Source organism: Aquarana catesbeiana, linkage group LG02 (genome assembly GCF_042186555.1).
Source record: "Aquarana catesbeiana isolate 2022-GZ linkage group LG02, ASM4218655v1, whole genome shotgun sequence".
In the NCBI taxonomy this organism is placed as follows: domain Eukaryota; kingdom Metazoa; phylum Chordata; class Amphibia; order Anura; family Ranidae; genus Aquarana; species Aquarana catesbeiana.
In genome coordinates this window covers 52085353-52102791 of record NC_133325.1, presented here as the reverse complement: position 1 = coordinate 52102791, position 17439 = coordinate 52085353, and the positions used below count along the sequence as shown (strand labels likewise).

Below are 17439 nucleotides of genomic sequence, written 5' to 3'. Positions count from 1 at the left end.
AACAATGCCAAGAGTTGGTGAACAAAACAATAATAATCTCCTGCGCTTGGGTGTTTAGTCTATAAATTGGTGGTGCTGCCCTCCTCAGAACAATGGGTATTCTCGAAACTGGAACAAAAAAGAAAGAAGGAGGGCGCACCGACCTTGTACATTACCAATGGTAGAATTTTATTAAAAGCATAAAAACAATGTTTATACCTACAAACAAGCATGTAAAGAGGCTTGTCAATTGGTGAGACTGTGTCTCTAGACACCTGCAACCCAGACCTGATGTTGAGGGGATCAGATGAGATCCCAAATTGATGATGCGTTTCAAGGGCGTACCCTTTTCCTCAGAGCCTTCACCGTCTAGGCTCTGAGGAAAAGGGTACGCCCTTGAAACGTGTCAGCAATTTGGGATATCATCTGATCCCGTCAACATCTGGTCCGTGTTGCAGGTGTCTAGAGATGCAGTCTCACCAATTGATAAGAGTGGGTGAAAGCAGGGGTCCGTCATCCGGAGATAATTCCAAAAATCATCCGGATTATTCTTCTGGAGCTCCCGCAGCAAAGGCATATGACATAATTGGTCATGATTAATAAAGCAACCAATTTTTGGTCCAAGAAATCCTCTTCCTCCTGTTCCTGGACTGGTCAAAGCAATAACTCCAAGGCCAATAATAAATAACACGTTATCTCCTCCAATTCCCCGTCTGGTTGACGAACAGCCGTTCAGAAATTAACTGAAAAGCGCAACATGAAAAGTGCGAAATGAAAAGAGAAAAAAGAAAAGCATGAATCAACATTTACCAAACTTCTACTAACACGAAATTAGCAGAAGGAGCCCAAAGGGTGGCGCTAAAGAGCTGGAAAACAACATTTACATCTAGTACGTTCGTAATTGTTGGCCAACAATTGTGTGGCCGTGTGTATGCAAGACATGTCTGGGCTAACGCCCTTCAGACAAAATTGCACGGTTTTGTTGGCGAACAATCCGATCGTGTGTACGAGGCATAAGACTCGGCTCAAAGACAGAACAGTAGTGGGTCACTCCCTTCTCTCTTCTCAATGAGTAGGGATCTCCGCCAACTTCACTTCTTATTACACACACAGATATTATCAATCCCTGTGGTAGCCTTGAAACTGCATGGGCCAAGTTACCCATACAACGACTTTTTTTAAATGTTAAGCTGCATATATTTTTATATTTATTCAGCATTTATCACAAAAAATGTAGTTGCAGTGCAATGATTAGTGGAGGTTTTATACTGTTTGTTTTTAGTAGCTTACAGGAGGATACAGAACTCGCAGAGGAGGCTCGGCCTGGTGATCATTAACCAACAAAGCTCTGTCATTGTTTTGTATATGTCACTTATTGAGAGATATCAACCAGAATCTGTTTGTTTTCCTAGTTTGTGTTTAACTAGAATGGGAAGCCCAAACAGAAGTGGACTTGAACTCGAGAGTTCATGGTGAAATCTCAGAGGACACTGAGAGCTTAATAAGCAAAAATACAATTTGGTGTAATAGAATTGAAATGGTAGAGACGCACAAAATACTATTTTTTATTTATCCATGGGGGTCGATGACTGGTATTTACATTTTACCACCGCTTGTTTGACCACCGCAGCTCAATACCCAACAGAAAGGCCCTTCTTAACCACTTCAGCTCCGGATGATTTACCCCCCTTCATGACCAGGCCATTTTTTTTCTTGCAAACAGGCACTGCTTTACTTTGACAATTGCGCGGTCGTGCAACGCTGTACCCAAATAAAACTTAAATTTTTTTCTTTTTTCCCACAAATAGTGCTTTCTTTTGGTGGTATTTGATCACCTCTGTGGTTCTAATTTTTTGCACTATAAACAAAAAAGACAGACCATTTTGAAAAAAAAAATTCTTTTACTTTCTGCTATAAAACATATCCAATAAAAAAATGTTAAAAATCACATATTTCTTCATCAATTTAGGCCAATATGTATTCTGCTACATATTTTTGGTAAAAAAAATCCCAATAAGCGTGTATTGATTGGTATGTGCAATATATAGCATCTACAAACTCTGGGATATATTTATGGAATATTATTATTATTATTTTATTTTTACTAGTAATAGTGAGATTGCGACAGACAAATCAGACACTGAGTGACACTTTTTTGGGGACCAGTGACACTAATACAGTGATCAGTGCTAAAAAAGATGCTCTGTCACTGTACTAATAACCAGTGGTGGCTGGGGGGTTTTTCTTTTGGGGGGGTGGCAAACAAGCACCCCTTCTCTCCGGGGGGTCGGTGGCACAGCACCGACAGCACCCCCCCCCCCGGTGGCGCAGCACTAACAGCACCGTCCCCCCTCCCACTGACACCACACACACCAACCCCCCCTCTGGGAGGCTGGCGGACAGACACAATCTAGGGAAGGTGGGCTGTGGTGTCCTCTCCTCCTCTCCAGGGGTGCTGGCAGCGTCTCCAGTGTTCGCTCCTCCCACGGCTTCCTGCGCCGTGTGTCTCCTCTGTTCCTCCTAAGCGCTATGCATCCAATAAGATCGCCTGAAGCTTTGGCCAATCGGGAAACGGGTCTGACGACCTGCCTCCTGATTGGTGGGGAGGAACTTTAGTGTGAAGAAAGCGAAAATGCATTCGTTATCGTCACACAACTGGGTGGGATCAGGGTGCAGTGTTCTGCGCCCCAAGCCCACCCTTTTTAGAGCCTATTAGAGCCTCCGGCTACCTAATGTTATTTGACATTCATTTTTATATGTAGTTTAACTATGGAGGAGGGGATATTGTATTGATATGGAGATGTCCTTATGTTTTTTTCTAGCCCTGATGAAGGGGGCATTTTTGGACCCCCCCCCCAAGCACATTGGATACTTTTTAGATTGTCCCTCTGACTCGTATTGAAATAAAGTTGTATGTGGACCTTTAAGCAGTAGTGTGGTGTTTTAATTTTTGCTAAGCTTAAAAAAAGCTAATAGAGGATCTAATCCTAAGAGGTTATTCATACCACAACATACAGAAAATGCCCCGCTGTTCTCCCCACTGCCCCCCTGCCCACCCCACTGCCCTCCTGTTAACCCCACCAACCCCCCCCCATTCATCCCACTACTCCCCTGACTTGAACACCACCCCCTATCCACCTCACCAACCCCCTGTTCACCCCACCACCCCCACCCCCATTCACCCCACTGCTCCCCTGACTTGAACACCACCCCCCTATCCACCTCACCAACCCCCTGTTCACCCCACCACCCTGTCCACCCCACTGAATGTTGACATGTGGTTTTAATGTGTTGAACTGCATTTTTACCTGTGTCTTTTCTTCTGTACAAAGAAAGTAAGTAAAGATCAGGGGTCAGGATGAAGTACTACAGAAAGATCAGGGGTCAGTATGAAGTACCACAGTACCACAGAAAGATCAGGGGTCAGTATGAAGTACCACATAAGGATTCAGGGGTCAGAGGTAACTAATATTTAGGGGTCAGGAGTAAGTAACGATGTGATGTTTAGGGTGTCTGGGGACTGACCCCTTGCAACAGGGACTGTCCCTGGGAAACTGGGACAGATGGTAACTTTATGCTAATTGCTACTATAAACATCCTTGGCAGTGGTATAGTTTTGTCCCGACCTCTCCTGAGTCTTTATGCAGACTAGTGACCCTGATCTTTGTGTTTTGCAGTTAGTGAAGACCGCAGATCTGGACCCTCGCCAAAACTATGTGATAGGTTTCCACCCTCATGGTGTTCTGGTGGCTGGAGGCTTCACCAATTTCTGTACGGATGCCACTGGGTTCCCCGAGCTGTTCCCTGGGATTACACCATACCTGATGATGTTACCACTCTGGTTCCGAGCGCCATTCTTTAGAGACTACATAATGAGCGGGGGTAAGTTCCATGTAAGTAAGTCAACAGAGTTCGGGAACAGTGCACGCACAACGTCAGGAGATGGGGCTGAGATGCCACAGAAAATGATTAAGGACTCATGGCTTCTGGTTAATCAGCCGAATGGCATGGGGGGCACACGTAGAACTCAAGGGCTGGCTACCATGGCACTGCAATGAGGGGAGTTTATATGTTGGCAAACATTAAAGCCTCTTGACGGTCATTGGCAGACTGGCTGAATTCCAGACTTTCCTTCAGTCCTGAAACGTTGTACAGAATACACTACTGTATTGAAATAGCTTACTCTGATTTCACTGCACACTGTGAGCTTCTTACAATGTGTACTAGAAGTTGCAGCAAGTCAGACAGAGCCCGACTCGTTTCCTTGCAGGAGGACATCCAGCACCATCTAGTTCGGATCACAGTTCTTTCAACTATGGGGGCTCTGCATCACATGTGGGCATTGCCTAGGGTGGTCTGCATGAAAATGTAGCTTGCCTAGAAACGCCCACTCCCCCAGACTAACATCCACCCATCTAGGTATATTGATATTTGCATAACTCCAACCAAGTTCCAGTCCACTGCTAGACATGTGCACTGCCAAAAAATGTGTTCGTTTCGATCATTTTTTTAATTTTCCTTTTTCCGGGTTATTCGTTATGATCGAAATTCGTTATTTCGAAAAAAAATCGAAAATTCGAAAATCCGAATTCGGAAATTCGAAAATCCGAAAATAAGAAAGAAAATTTATAAATCCAAAATAATAACTAACTAGTTAGTAATAAATATTAAATTATAGGTATTGGAATTTCCTTTCAAATTTGGCTGTTAGTGAATGTAACGAATACAAATTTATCCGAAGTTACGAATTATCCAAAATACAGAATGTTGCATCTAAACAAAAGGAACATAACAAATTAATAATAATAATAATAATAAAAAGTTTTTATTATTATTTATTCGTTCCATTTGTTTAGATGCGGCATTCGTTATTTGGGATAATTCGTAACTTCGGATAAATTCGTATTCGTTACATTCACTAACAGCTAAATTTTGAAGGAAATTTCAATATCTATAATTTAATAGTTAGTAATAGTTATCATTAGTTATTACTTCAGATTTTCAGATTTATGGGTTTTAGAATTTTCGGATTTTAGTTCTTTTCATTTTTTTTAATCTTCGGATTTTCGTTCTTATTTTCTGATTCTTTCATTTCTGAATCTTCAAATATCCGAATTTCCTAATTTTTGGAAAAATTTGTTAAATGGGTTTTCGTTAATTTGAATATTTTCTGAATTAACAAATTTGTCGAATTTAGTAGAAAAACAAATTCTGAACGAGACGAATTGCACATGTCTACCCACTGGTTGCCAGGGCTGTTGACTATTAGGAGGCGTACTGAGGCAGGGTGCTGTGATGTTTTCAGGAATCTCTAGACCGCACCCTGTCAGCCCCTCCCACCCCCAGCCATGATCTGTCTACATTGCATAAAGAAACGCAGAGACCCAGTGATTACATTTACTGTGCCTAAAATAATGTAATGAAAACTGAAAGAAAGGTTTTACATAAAAATATCCTTAGAATGTTGAGCAAGCGGAAAGGTGGAACATGGCATGACTGAGCCTATTCAACATAATTGCCAGCATATTTTCTTACGTAAACAAGAGTACAGCGTATGGGCATATGCAAAAATTTGAACATTTTCTATTCCTTGCATACAACAGGACATAGGGTAAATTGTCTTGTCTTGATTGCACTGAAAAATGGGGATGAACCAGCCCTAAAAACCCTATAGGGCACGGGTCTCAAACTGGCGGCCCTCCAGCTGTTGCAAAACTAGTCCCATCATGCCTCTGCCTCTAGATGTCATGCTTGTACCTGTCAGCCTTGCAATGCCTCATGGGACTTGTAGTTTTGCAATAGCTGGAGGGCCGCCAGTTTGAGACCCCTGCTATAGGGGCTCTAGCTCTTACCTAGAACTATCCAAAACTAAGAAAAAAGTTTTTTTGTGGAATGCACTTTACATCTATACAATGGCAATATAAAATATGTGAACCCCATTGGAATTAACTGGTTGTCTGCAGTAAATTGCCTTAAAATGTGATCTGATCCTCATCTAAGTCACACTAGTGGATGCCTAACAGTGGTGGCCAGTGGTATTTTTTTGGGGGGGCGGCAAACAGTAACAACAACCCCCCCCCTAGTTGTTCAGTCAGGTGGGTCTGGTGCACTTACCCCATTTATGGTGGGCAGCGCTTCTCCCAGTGGCTTCCCTTGCTCGGTGGCGGTGGCTTTCCCTTCCCCTGCTCTCCACGGACATTGCGGTGGCTTCTGTTTCCTCCCTCCTCCTCGGCGGCCAGTTGGGACTCTTCTCATTTCAGCCAATCAGAAAACAGGTCTCAGACCTGCTTCTGATTGGCCAGATTGAGGATCAGTGTTTCAATAGTGAATATTCATTCACTGTTGTAACACCTGGGTGGGCTCCTGGAGCAATGCTCTGCGCCACGAGCCCATGGCTCTAATCAGGTGCTTCAAAAAACCACTCCCACTGCTGTAATTCACGCGCCCGGCATCCTGAAAGGGGCTGGACACATGAATAGGGGGTGTCCTGTCAGAATAGCGACCGTGGATAAAGCATGGGGATGGCGCATGTGGATAGAGGCGGCGGCACTCCGGCGCCCCTAATGGACGGGCCGCCACTGATGCCTAAACACTTTGAGATTGCTTTGTATACCTTTCCAGCCCTATGCAGATCAACTAACTCTTGATCGTATGTCATCAGAGCTCCCTTTGGCAAGGCATGATTCACATCAGCTGATGCTTCTTATGAACAGCAATCTTAAAATGTTTGTTTTTTGTCAATCAAAGTAGCTTAAACCACACCACCTAACTCATTTCAATAATTGGAACCAGGTATGCAAACTAGTGACTTCAATTTGCTTTTGTTGAAATAATTAGTTCATGGGTTCACTTACTTTCTGATTGTTACTTGGTATCAGGAAGCAAATTTGGGACTTGCATGAAATGCGTATTTTATTCTCCTTCCTCTGAATCAGTTGGGGCTTTGTATGTGTGTCTAACTACCTACCCCTCATTTTTATCCTTTCCTAGGACTGATCCCCTCTGACAAAGAGAGTGCTTCCTATTTGCTGAGGGACAAGAAGGGTGGAAAAGCAGTAGTCATCGCAGTGGGTGGAGCTCCGGAGTCACTGGATGCGCGACCTGGCGCTTTCACATTGCTAATAAAAAACAGGAAAGGATTTATTAGGCTGGCCATACAACATGGGTAATGCTATTTAACCCTTTTGCTGTTAGAGACTTTTTTTCAGTTTTTTGCACATGCTAAAAAGAATTATTTTAGGCCTGAAGTTTACAGTACATAAAACCTCCAAAACATATGTTTTCTGAAAGCAGACACCCTAGAGAATTTTAATGTTGCCTGATTTTGGTGCAACAATTTAGAAAATGCAAAATTTTGGGAAAAAATGCACTAAAGTTAATTTTGGGGCACACAAACACAATAAATTACCCATTTTTTACTAAAATATAAAAGAGAAGGTTGCGCCGAGTAAATTAATTCCCGTCACAATAAACCTTAAAATTGTGTGCACCCATGAAATGGCAACAAGCTACAGTACCCTATATTTTACATAAGTGACGCTTTAAAAGCCCCTACAGGTAGGTTTGCCACCTCATCCCTTTAAAACCGAACACATATTAATTACACAGGTTCTGTGGCGGATTAACCTCTTGCCTACCAGCAACTGTGGCAGGTCGGCTCTCCTGCGCAAACCGTCGTAAGTGTATGTTGGTCTTTGCATAGGAGATCGTGGGCGCGCGCCACGGGAGTTTTACTTATCAATGGGAAACTCGATCCCAGGACAATACACGCAATTGCCTTGATTAAATCAACTTTACACAAGAAGCTCCCCCCCCCCCCCCCGTGTCCTCTGATTATATCCCTCCCTCCATCACATCTTATTTTTGAGGGTGGCTACCTTTTGTTTTCCATGGTCCCACTGTATGTAGGAACCTAGCCACCCTCTCTTGCTCACTCCTGAGATGGACTATGGGGAAAGGAGAGATTCAGGAGCCAATAAATAGTGAGTGCGTATGTATTAATATTTTGGAGAATAACGATATTGTTTAGTGTCACTTTAAAACCCATCCCCGGGATGAAGAAAACATATTATTCTTCCAGCAGGGGCCCTGTATCCTGTTAAATATTTGTGAGGTCTAAGGGGAGAATGCTGCAGAACATGTGCAAGGGTCCCGCTATGGGACTGTAATAAATGTTTTCAGTTTTGCAGAAACACACTATAGTCTATTTGACATGGTTTCCTATGGATGTAGTTCACATCTGTGCATTTTATGGAAGGGGCCTGGGATTTTTTTCTGGTTTCTGGTTCCATAGACTTCAATGGATCAAAAATGTGTATTGAAAAATGCAAAATGCACCTGCAATATGCAAACCGCGTGCAGGGGGCATTACCAGGGATGTTGAGAAGCAATCAGGCGGTTGCACAACTGCTAAATTGCTTTCGTCTGACAGTCAGCTTGTCCGATATACACGCACTCCCAGTGGCTGCAGACAGCAGGAGTGTGGGTAAAACCCCCCGATGTACGTACCTGGCGGTAAAAAGGTTAAAATGTTGTGAACCCTAACAATGAACTTCTCCTGGAAAGAGTTGTGTTACATCTATTCAATGAGTGCAAATAATAAAAAAGAAACAATACCAGTTATAAATTACTGGATTGGAAAAGACCAAATAAGACAGTTTTAATTAGGGATAATAAGCCTAACCAGTGTAGGCCTAACTTTTTTTTATCTATGCAGATAGAGGGTGTTGTAAATAATATAAGTGATATAATGTGATGTGATTTAAAACTACTACACACAATGAGATTATCGGACGAATGACTGTCCGTTTTTTGGGGATTTTTTTTGCATGCCAATCTCTATTTTGAATGCGAATTGGTTACTAAAGTACGAAAATTCTCATAAAACATAAAAAAAAATCGGAAGTTATGAAATGTATTTGTATTGTCTTTTCTGTGCCAATTAAACAAAAATGTATGATCTGGTATCGTACGAGAAAAATGTTCATGTTGGAAAATTTCAGATGAAGCTGTAGCGATCAGATTATCGTACGATCATGTGGAAAGTGGAATTTTTCGTCCATTTTTATCGTGTGTACGAGGCTTTAGGTACACACTGCGAAAAAAAGAAAAAGCAGTTTAACTATCAACATATAAAAGCAGTGTATCTTCTAATAAAGGCCCTATAATTTAAGAGTAAACAATATACCCCCGAAACATATGAAAATTCTAGAATACCACCCCTAAACATAAGACGTTTTTTTAAAATAGAAGCTTCACAGCAAAAAAAAAAAAAAAAAATCTTACGATTGATGGGACAGCAGTTAAAATGAACCACTGATCTCAAATCAATCACAAAAAGTGAAAGACAAAAAAGCCCCAATAATAACAAAATGCAACAAAACAGTTGATTATTAACAATCATAAATAAAGTGCAGTTTCCTAGTTGACCCTAATTTCTCCCTATGCAGCTTGTCATCCTTCCATACAACAGCTTTCAATTGACTGACACAATGGCTGCTTTGTGCCCCCCTTTTTAAAGTAAGTCCCCCCTTATTGACCTTCTAATCTTGTTGGACATAGTTCAAAAGCCATGCACTGTTTTATGATTTGAAAAAACCTCTCCTGGGCGAATTAACAAAAAAATTTGACAGGACCGCGAATCCCAAACCTGCAAGATTCACCTCCAACCCACAGTAAGGATGAACCTGAACATCATCCCTAATAATCACAGTTCTGTCTTGGCAGTTTATTTGAGGATATTAGGCAGGCACTGAACACATGGACATTTAAAACCCAGATCTAGACAAAACATTTTACTTCATTTTGTATAAATTTGGCTAAATACGATCCAATTGGGGAGTAACAGGCCAAAAAAAAATGCCTGAAGTTCAGCTTTGGGTTGGATTTGTGCCTTTTGTGTTGCGATTACACTGTTTATCCATTCCAAAATGAACTTGTCAAAGGCTTTGCAGATATTGCTGAAACTAAGATTAAACAATGCCTGTCTGTTTGGGACCTTAGGACTTTACTATATGTAATATAAAATGTACATTCTTCTATGTATTTCTGTTCAGGGCTTCCTTGGTTCCGGTATTTTCCTTTGGGGAAAATGAGCTCTTTGACCAGGTGGAAAATCCCAAAGGCTCTTTCCTCAGAAAGGTGCAGGAGAAGCTGCAGAAGATGATGGGGGTGGCCCTGCCTTTGTTCCACGCTCGAGGAGTTTTTCAATACAGCTTCGGTCTGATTCCCTATCGGAGACCAATTCACACCATTGGTATTTTCTTTTTCCTTCTAGAGATTTTCAAAAATAAGTTTTATTGTTTTGCTGATCAGCTATGACTAATCTAGAGCAGCATTTTTTTTCAGTCATGGCCCCTTTTAAAAAGTATTCAACAATCTCGAGGCACCCCCAGTCTATAATATAAAAAATTCAAAGTTTACTTATCAATGGGACACCCGAGCCCAGGACAATGCACGCAACTGCCTTGATATAATCAACTTTACACCAGAAGCCCCCCTCAGGTCCTCTGATTACATCAGAGGTCCCTCCATCACATCAGAGTAACCCTTCACATCAGAAGCCCCCCATGACATCAGAGTCCCTCCATCCCCATTATGTCATAGTATTTGCCCCCCCCCCATCACTTCAGAGACCCCTATCAGACTACCCTCATCATTTCAGAGCCCCCAATCACACAGTCCCCCCATCACAGAGCCCCCTGATCATGTAGTTCATTAATCACAGGCTCTCCAACAGGCCCTAAACCAGGGCAAACTTGGTCCTATGCTTGCGGCACCCTGGTGGCAAAACACTGATCTAGAGCACGGGGCTTTCCAGCAATGACATTACATGCTTCATTGTGCATTAAAAAAAAAATAAAACACTCCAGGTGTTAACACAATGATCATCCTCCTGGTTTAAATGTCTTAGGGCTACCACTGGGGAAATTTCCTCCAGAGTGGGATAGGAATTTGTAAATTCCACCATTGGATACATAATAAGTCTGGTTGAAAAAAGTCCTTCTAGTTCAACAAAAGGGGAAAACAAAAAAAGAACATTTTTACAATCCTATATACACAATTCTATACCCACAGTTGATCCAGAGTAAAAAAAAAACAGCGAGGCTTGATCCAATTTGCTCCAGCAGGGGAATAACTTTCTTCCTTATCCCCCAAGAGTCAATCGGATATTCCCTGGGTTGATGGTTCACGAAAATGTTTTGTCTAGAATTCTACTTTAATGTTGACCTAGCATCAAAATTGTCATGTTATGTGCAGCACACTAAGTGATGTGTAAGTATAACACATCTCCAGGTATTTATTAACTCTCATTAAGATCACAGTACTCCCCTTGACATTGCCTTTCTGTCCACAAGGATGGAGCCATCTATGTTCAGGCATCATCCACAGTCACCATCTACTTCCTTGACTGAGATGCCGGCTCAGAGATGGCATAGTCCAGGGCCGTCTTTAAGGCGGGGCAAAAGGGACAGCTGCCCTGGGCCCTGTCATTGTTGTGGGGCCAAACACAGCTGCCTCATACTTGCCAACTATCCTAGTTTAAATTACCTCATCCTTTGAGGTTTTAGTCCCGTGCTGTGTCCTGATATCTCAGTGTGAAGTTCAGTTCCGTTACTAATGCTCCCCAGCTCTGCCCTATTGTTGTGTGCAGATGACTCACCTGAAGACCCTGTGTTTACATGTAATTACCGGCATTGATATGTAAATAGCGGCGGCATTCATATGTATGGGTCGGCAGCATTTATATGTAAATAGAAAAGGTGAAACAGTGTTCATATGTATATCATGCCTGTGGTCATATCCACCATCACCTATACTGAATGCTGCCCACTGGGGAGATAAAGGGACATGCTTGAAAGTCCTGTCTGCAACTGTGGTCATTAAGCCTACCATCAGCCTGTTCTGCAAAGGTAAACAAATTAGTGGGGGGGGGGAGGGTAGTGTGGGGTGTGCAGAGGTAGGCAGAGAAGGAATTACAGTTTGGGGTGCACAGGTGAGCAAGGAGGGGATGTGTGAAGGTAAGGAAGGTGAGTGCAAAGATGAGCAGAGGAGGCAGATAGAGTTAAAGGGGTGGAGGGTTGAAGTGGAGAGGATGGGGGCGGTTTGGGTGCAGAGGTCGGCATGGGTTTTAGGATGCAAAGGTGTACTGACAGGGTGGATAAAGATGTAGGTCACCTATAGGGCAGCCTATTTATTTCAATGGGCTGCTCTATGCTCTACAAATGGGGAAGAAAGTCCCAAACCCATTTTCAAAATCACACGGTTCCAAGGCACATGTCAGCAGATGTGTGAGGGTGTCATTAACAATTAATGGCACTGCTGTGTATCTGCTAAAGGGCAGCACGTTTCTGTGGTGTCAGGAAAGCAATTTTGCATGCGTTCCCGACACACACAAATGTGAACGCAGGCTAAATGTCTCAGTTACATTGGTGGTCAGTGTAAATCTTCTCATTACATTAGTGCTTGGTGTAGAATCCTTTCATTCACACTAGTGGCCAGTGTGAAGGTCCCCCTTACATTGGGGATCAGTGTAAATCCCTCTTTACATTAGTGGTTACTGTGAATGCTTCTATTAGATTAGTGGTCAGTGTAAACCCCTATTACATTGGTGGCCAGTGTTGAAACTCCTCTTTATATTGGTAGTCGGTAAAAAAAAATCAGCATTGCCATTGATCACTCCCTCCCCTCCTCCCAGCACTGCCACTGATCCCGGGAGTCCTAGGATCCCCAGCAGTTTTCTGTCTATTAATGGGTCCCCTCACCTCCCCAGTCCATGGTGTGCAGGCAGTGAGGAGATGTGCTATAACCTCTAGCAACCAATCAGTAATGATCTGCAGTAACCTCTAGCAACCAATCAGTGAGCAGTATTGATGTACAGTAATCTCTAACAACCAATCAACACGCAGAAATCATGTGCTGTAACCTCTGGCAACCAGTGAGCCCTAATTTGTGCTGTAACCTCTAGCAACCAGTCAGTGAGTAGTAATGATACACTGTAACCTCTGGCAACCAATCACAATCGCTGCTGCAGTTCTTGGATATCTTCGCAAACATCTCACACAGATTAGCCCTGCTGCAGCCTCTCTCTTTGTGACTCTGAACACTGGGGGAGAGGAGACTAAGAAAATGCTTCCTCCTGCCAGCAGCAGACTGATGATATCTTTTTAGCCTAGGCGAAGTCACTGGATTAGAGTTTTAATGATAAAAGTTAAAGCTTTTGAAAAATTATACTGTTGTGCATTGTGATTTACAGTATCAGGAATGTATTAATACAGACATGTAAGGTTAAAGTGATTGTAAAGGATCGTTTTTTATTTTTTTAAAATAACAAACATATCATACTTACCTCCAATGTGCAGCTCGTTTTGCACAGAGTGCCCTCGAACCTCGTCTTCTGGGTTCCCCCCCTCATCAGATAACCCCCCTAGGAGAAGCGCTCTCCCGGGGTTACCTTGCGGGCGCGGTCCCGAGTCCAGCATTTGCGTCCATAGACACGAATGCCGGACTCGGCCCCACCCCCCGGCGCACGCGTGATTGGATTTGACTGACAGCAGCGGGAGCCAATGGTTGCGCTGCTATCATTCTATGCAATTAAGAGCCATAACCTACGTGGAGAGAGGGAGAGTGCGTCTCCGCCGACAGAAATATGGGGCTCAGGTGAGTAAACCTGGGGGGCTGGGGGGCCGGTCACTGCCAGGTGTTTATTCACCTTAACGCATCCTAAACACGAAGGTTTACAACCCCTTTAATGAAAGTTTTATAAATCACTCTTTTAACTATATATATATATATATATATATATATATATATATATAATTTTTTTATTTTTTTTTTACTTTCCGATACAGTAGTATGATTAGGAACCTTGTTGGGTTTTCAGTAATCTGTGGTTTACTCTCACTTCTTGCCCCAGTGACAACAGCTTACTAGACAAAAAGACAGGAACTCTCCAACAGCAACGCAGAAAAAGTAAAAATACTCTTTTAGTAGATTAGAGGAAGGCTAGAGCCTCTGTCAGATTTTTATTTCTGTCTTTTTCCCTGTTGCATGTTTAGTCGACTTCCTGTATGATGAAACCATTGTCAGCAGAATAGAAAGTGGGGGAAAAAGTTATGTAATAGAGCCTTGTATGGCAATAACAAAAAAGCAGGAGTTCTAATCCTTCTCCGTCTTATCCAAAATGAGATAAGACAATGAATATTGTGTACTGAAAAAAGGTATTATGGTTTTATTTAAAAATGTCCTAATCATTCTGTGTCCTAAAGTAAAAGAAAAAAAAAAAAGAAAGAAAGAAATAATGATAGTGTAAATCAACGGTTTCCAAACTGTACCCGAGGGCCAGATGTGGCCCTTTTCTGGCTTTTTTTCTGGCCCATGGGGCACTATTCATCCCACTGACACCAACAGTGGGGCATAATTCATACAACTGACACTAATAATGGGGCATTATTCCTCCCACTGACATCAATGATAGAGCACTATTTCTTTTGTTGACACCAATGGTGGAGCACTATTCCTCCCACTGATACGAACATTGGGGCACTATTCCTTCCACTGATGCCAACAACTGGGCACTATTCCTTCCACTGATGCCAATGATGGGGCATTATTCTTCCTACTGATACCAATGATGGGGCACTATTCCTCCTACTGATACCAATGGTGGAGCACTATTCCTCCCAATGATGGGGCACTATTCCTCCCACTGATATACCAATGATGGGGCACTATTCCTCCCACTGATTCCAATGACGGGACACTATTCCTCCTCTTACTGACCACAGGCACTTTATAACTGGCCACCAACCCGAGGCAATGTTTGCTCTCACTGATGCTGGGCCTGGGACATTTTCTACCCCCATTGGCCACAATCCGACCGCCCCCCCTAAAGTCTCAAGGACAGTAAACGGGCCCTTTGAAAAGTTTGGAGACCCCTGGTGAAAAGGGTGAATTGTAAAATGCACCGTTCAGTAACCATACATGTCTGCATTAATACATTCCTGATATATCACAATGCATAACAGCAGTATAACTTTTCTACAAGTTTTAACTTTTATCATTAATACTCAAATTCAGTGTTCATGGTTGGGGGGGGGGGGGGGGGGGGAGGAACTAGGGAAGCCAAAACATAAGGAGAAATAAATTCAGCTTTAAATGTTCACAAGTCTCCACAACTGACTTTGACCACACTTCAGAGGATGAGTTCATCCAGTGGCCAAGGGACAAAGGCCTGTGCTGACTACAGGAGGGATTGTCTTTATTAATAATACTGCCAGGCCATTAATCAACGTTCCCCGGATAAAATATTGTATTTCCAAATATAGATGAATTTCTCCATCTTTATAGCCAAGAGACTTTGGTTCTCCCAATAAATGTTGTCACCAGCAAAGTCTGTAAAAAACAATAGTAAGTCCAAGTAAAGAGCGCCTGAGAGATTTTTTTTTTAATCTAAACTGGATTGGCTTCAAGGGGAAAATTAATTGAAATGTAATTGTTCTAAAATCATCACTCCAGTCTGGAAGTATTAAGATTCAATAATGACTCTGTAAGGGCCGATGAGCAATATTCCATTCGGATTGATACAGGTTTCAGCCAATCAGTATATAGTGAACAAAACTGAACCACAAGAGTTCCCACAATGCAATATTCTGCTGTAGGTAAACCCAGGGCCGTCTTTAACATTGATTGGGCCCTGGGCAAACATTTTCTTGCCCCCCCCCCTACATTCCAAGACATACAAAAAAATAGCAGGTCGGCTCAAAATCAGTTTTCTGCAGCAGATCACGCAGCAATTGAAATTGGTTGCCAGAGATTACAGCCTATCCTTACCGCTCACTGATTGGTTGCGAGAGATTACAGCAGATTACTACTGTTCACTGATTGGTTGCTACAGGTTACTGCACACCATTACCGCTCACTGATTGGGTTGCTAGAGGTTACTGAACACCATTACCGCTCACTAATTGGGTTGCTGGAGGTTACTGCACACCATTACCACTCAGTGATTGGGTTGCTGGAGGTTACTGCACACCATCACCGCTCACTGATTGGGGTTCTAGAGGTTACTGCACAGTGCACACCATTACTGCTCACTGATTGGGTTGCCAGAGATTACTGCACACCATTACCGCTCACTGATTGGGTTGCTAGAGTTTACTGCACACCATTACCGCTCACTGATTGGGTTGCTATAGGTTACTGCACACCATTACTGCTCACTGATTGGGTTGCTAGAGGTTACTGCACACAGTACTGCTCACTGACTGGGTTGCTAGACCTTACTACACACCATCACCGCTCGCTGATTGGGTTGCTAGTGATTACTGCACACTATTACCGCTCACTGATTGGGTTGCTAGAGCTTACTGCACACCATTACCGCTCACTGATTGAGCTGCTAGAGGTTACTGCACACCATTACTGCTCACTGATTGGGTTGCTAGAGGTTACCGCACACCAATACCGCTCACTGATTGGGTAGCTGAAGATTACTGCACACCATCACCGCTCACTGATTTTGTTGCTATAGGTTACTGCACACATCACCGCTCACTGATTGGGTTGCTAGAAGTTACTGCACACCAATACTGCTCACTGATTGGGTTGCTGAAGATTACTGCACGCCATCACCGCTCACTGATTTTGTTGCTATAGGTTACTGCACACATCACCGCTCACTGATTGGGATGCTAGAAGTTACTGCACACCATCACCGCTCATTGATTGGGTTGCTAGAGATTACTGCACACCATCACCGCTCACTGATTGAGTTGCTAGAAGTTACTGCACACCATCACTACTCACCTATTGGTTGCTAGAAGTTACTGCACACTGATTCCTGTAACTCATTCATTGTGTCCCCCTCTGTAAGCTGCTCTGGCCCAGCTGCTGCTTTATCAATCCACCCCACTCCGCTGCTGACAGAAGGGTGAAGGAGAGCAATCACAGCCCGCTATTTATCTTTCATCTTAGCCCTGCTGACTGGAGAAATGGCGGGGGCAAGCAGGGGGTGGGACACTGACCGTGACCGGAGAAGGGGCGAGCGGGGGGAACACTGACCGTGATCGGAGAAGGAGCGGGGGAAACACTGAGCCGCTCTGCCTCACTTCCTGTAACATCCGCTGGTGACTGACATAGGGAGAAGCGGGATGAGCGTGCTCCGGCACATACAGCCCACAGCTTGCCTCTCCCCTGTCACACTCAAGCGGCCAGGTGAGCAAGTGGGGAATTGGCTGCACCCGCTAAACAGGACAAATATTTGCGGGCAGCGTGGGCTCAATGGGCAGTTGCTTTTGGGGCCCCCAACAATAATTGGGCCCTGGGCAACTGCCCCTTTTGCCCCGCGTTAAAGGTGGCCATGGTGAACCACATAGTGAATGTGGGGTTACAATACAACATTTCCTAAAGCGGACCTTCCAATAAAATAAAGTAACCACCTCCTCAACATGGATAATTAAA

General features: G+C 43.3%; 1 protein-coding gene across 1 annotated transcript in view; it reads left to right on the top strand.

The window, feature by feature from the left end:
• Window positions 1-17439, top strand: part of MOGAT2 (monoacylglycerol O-acyltransferase 2) — a 108838-nt gene that overhangs the window by 67644 nt on the left and 23755 nt on the right. The window contains exons 3-5 of the mRNA XM_073612881.1: window positions 3657-3861; window positions 6970-7144; window positions 10035-10234. Of these exons, the coding sequence (XP_073468982.1) occupies window positions 3657-3861; window positions 6970-7144; window positions 10035-10234 (580 nt within the window). The remainder of the gene's footprint in view (window positions 1-3656; window positions 3862-6969; window positions 7145-10034; window positions 10235-17439) is intronic.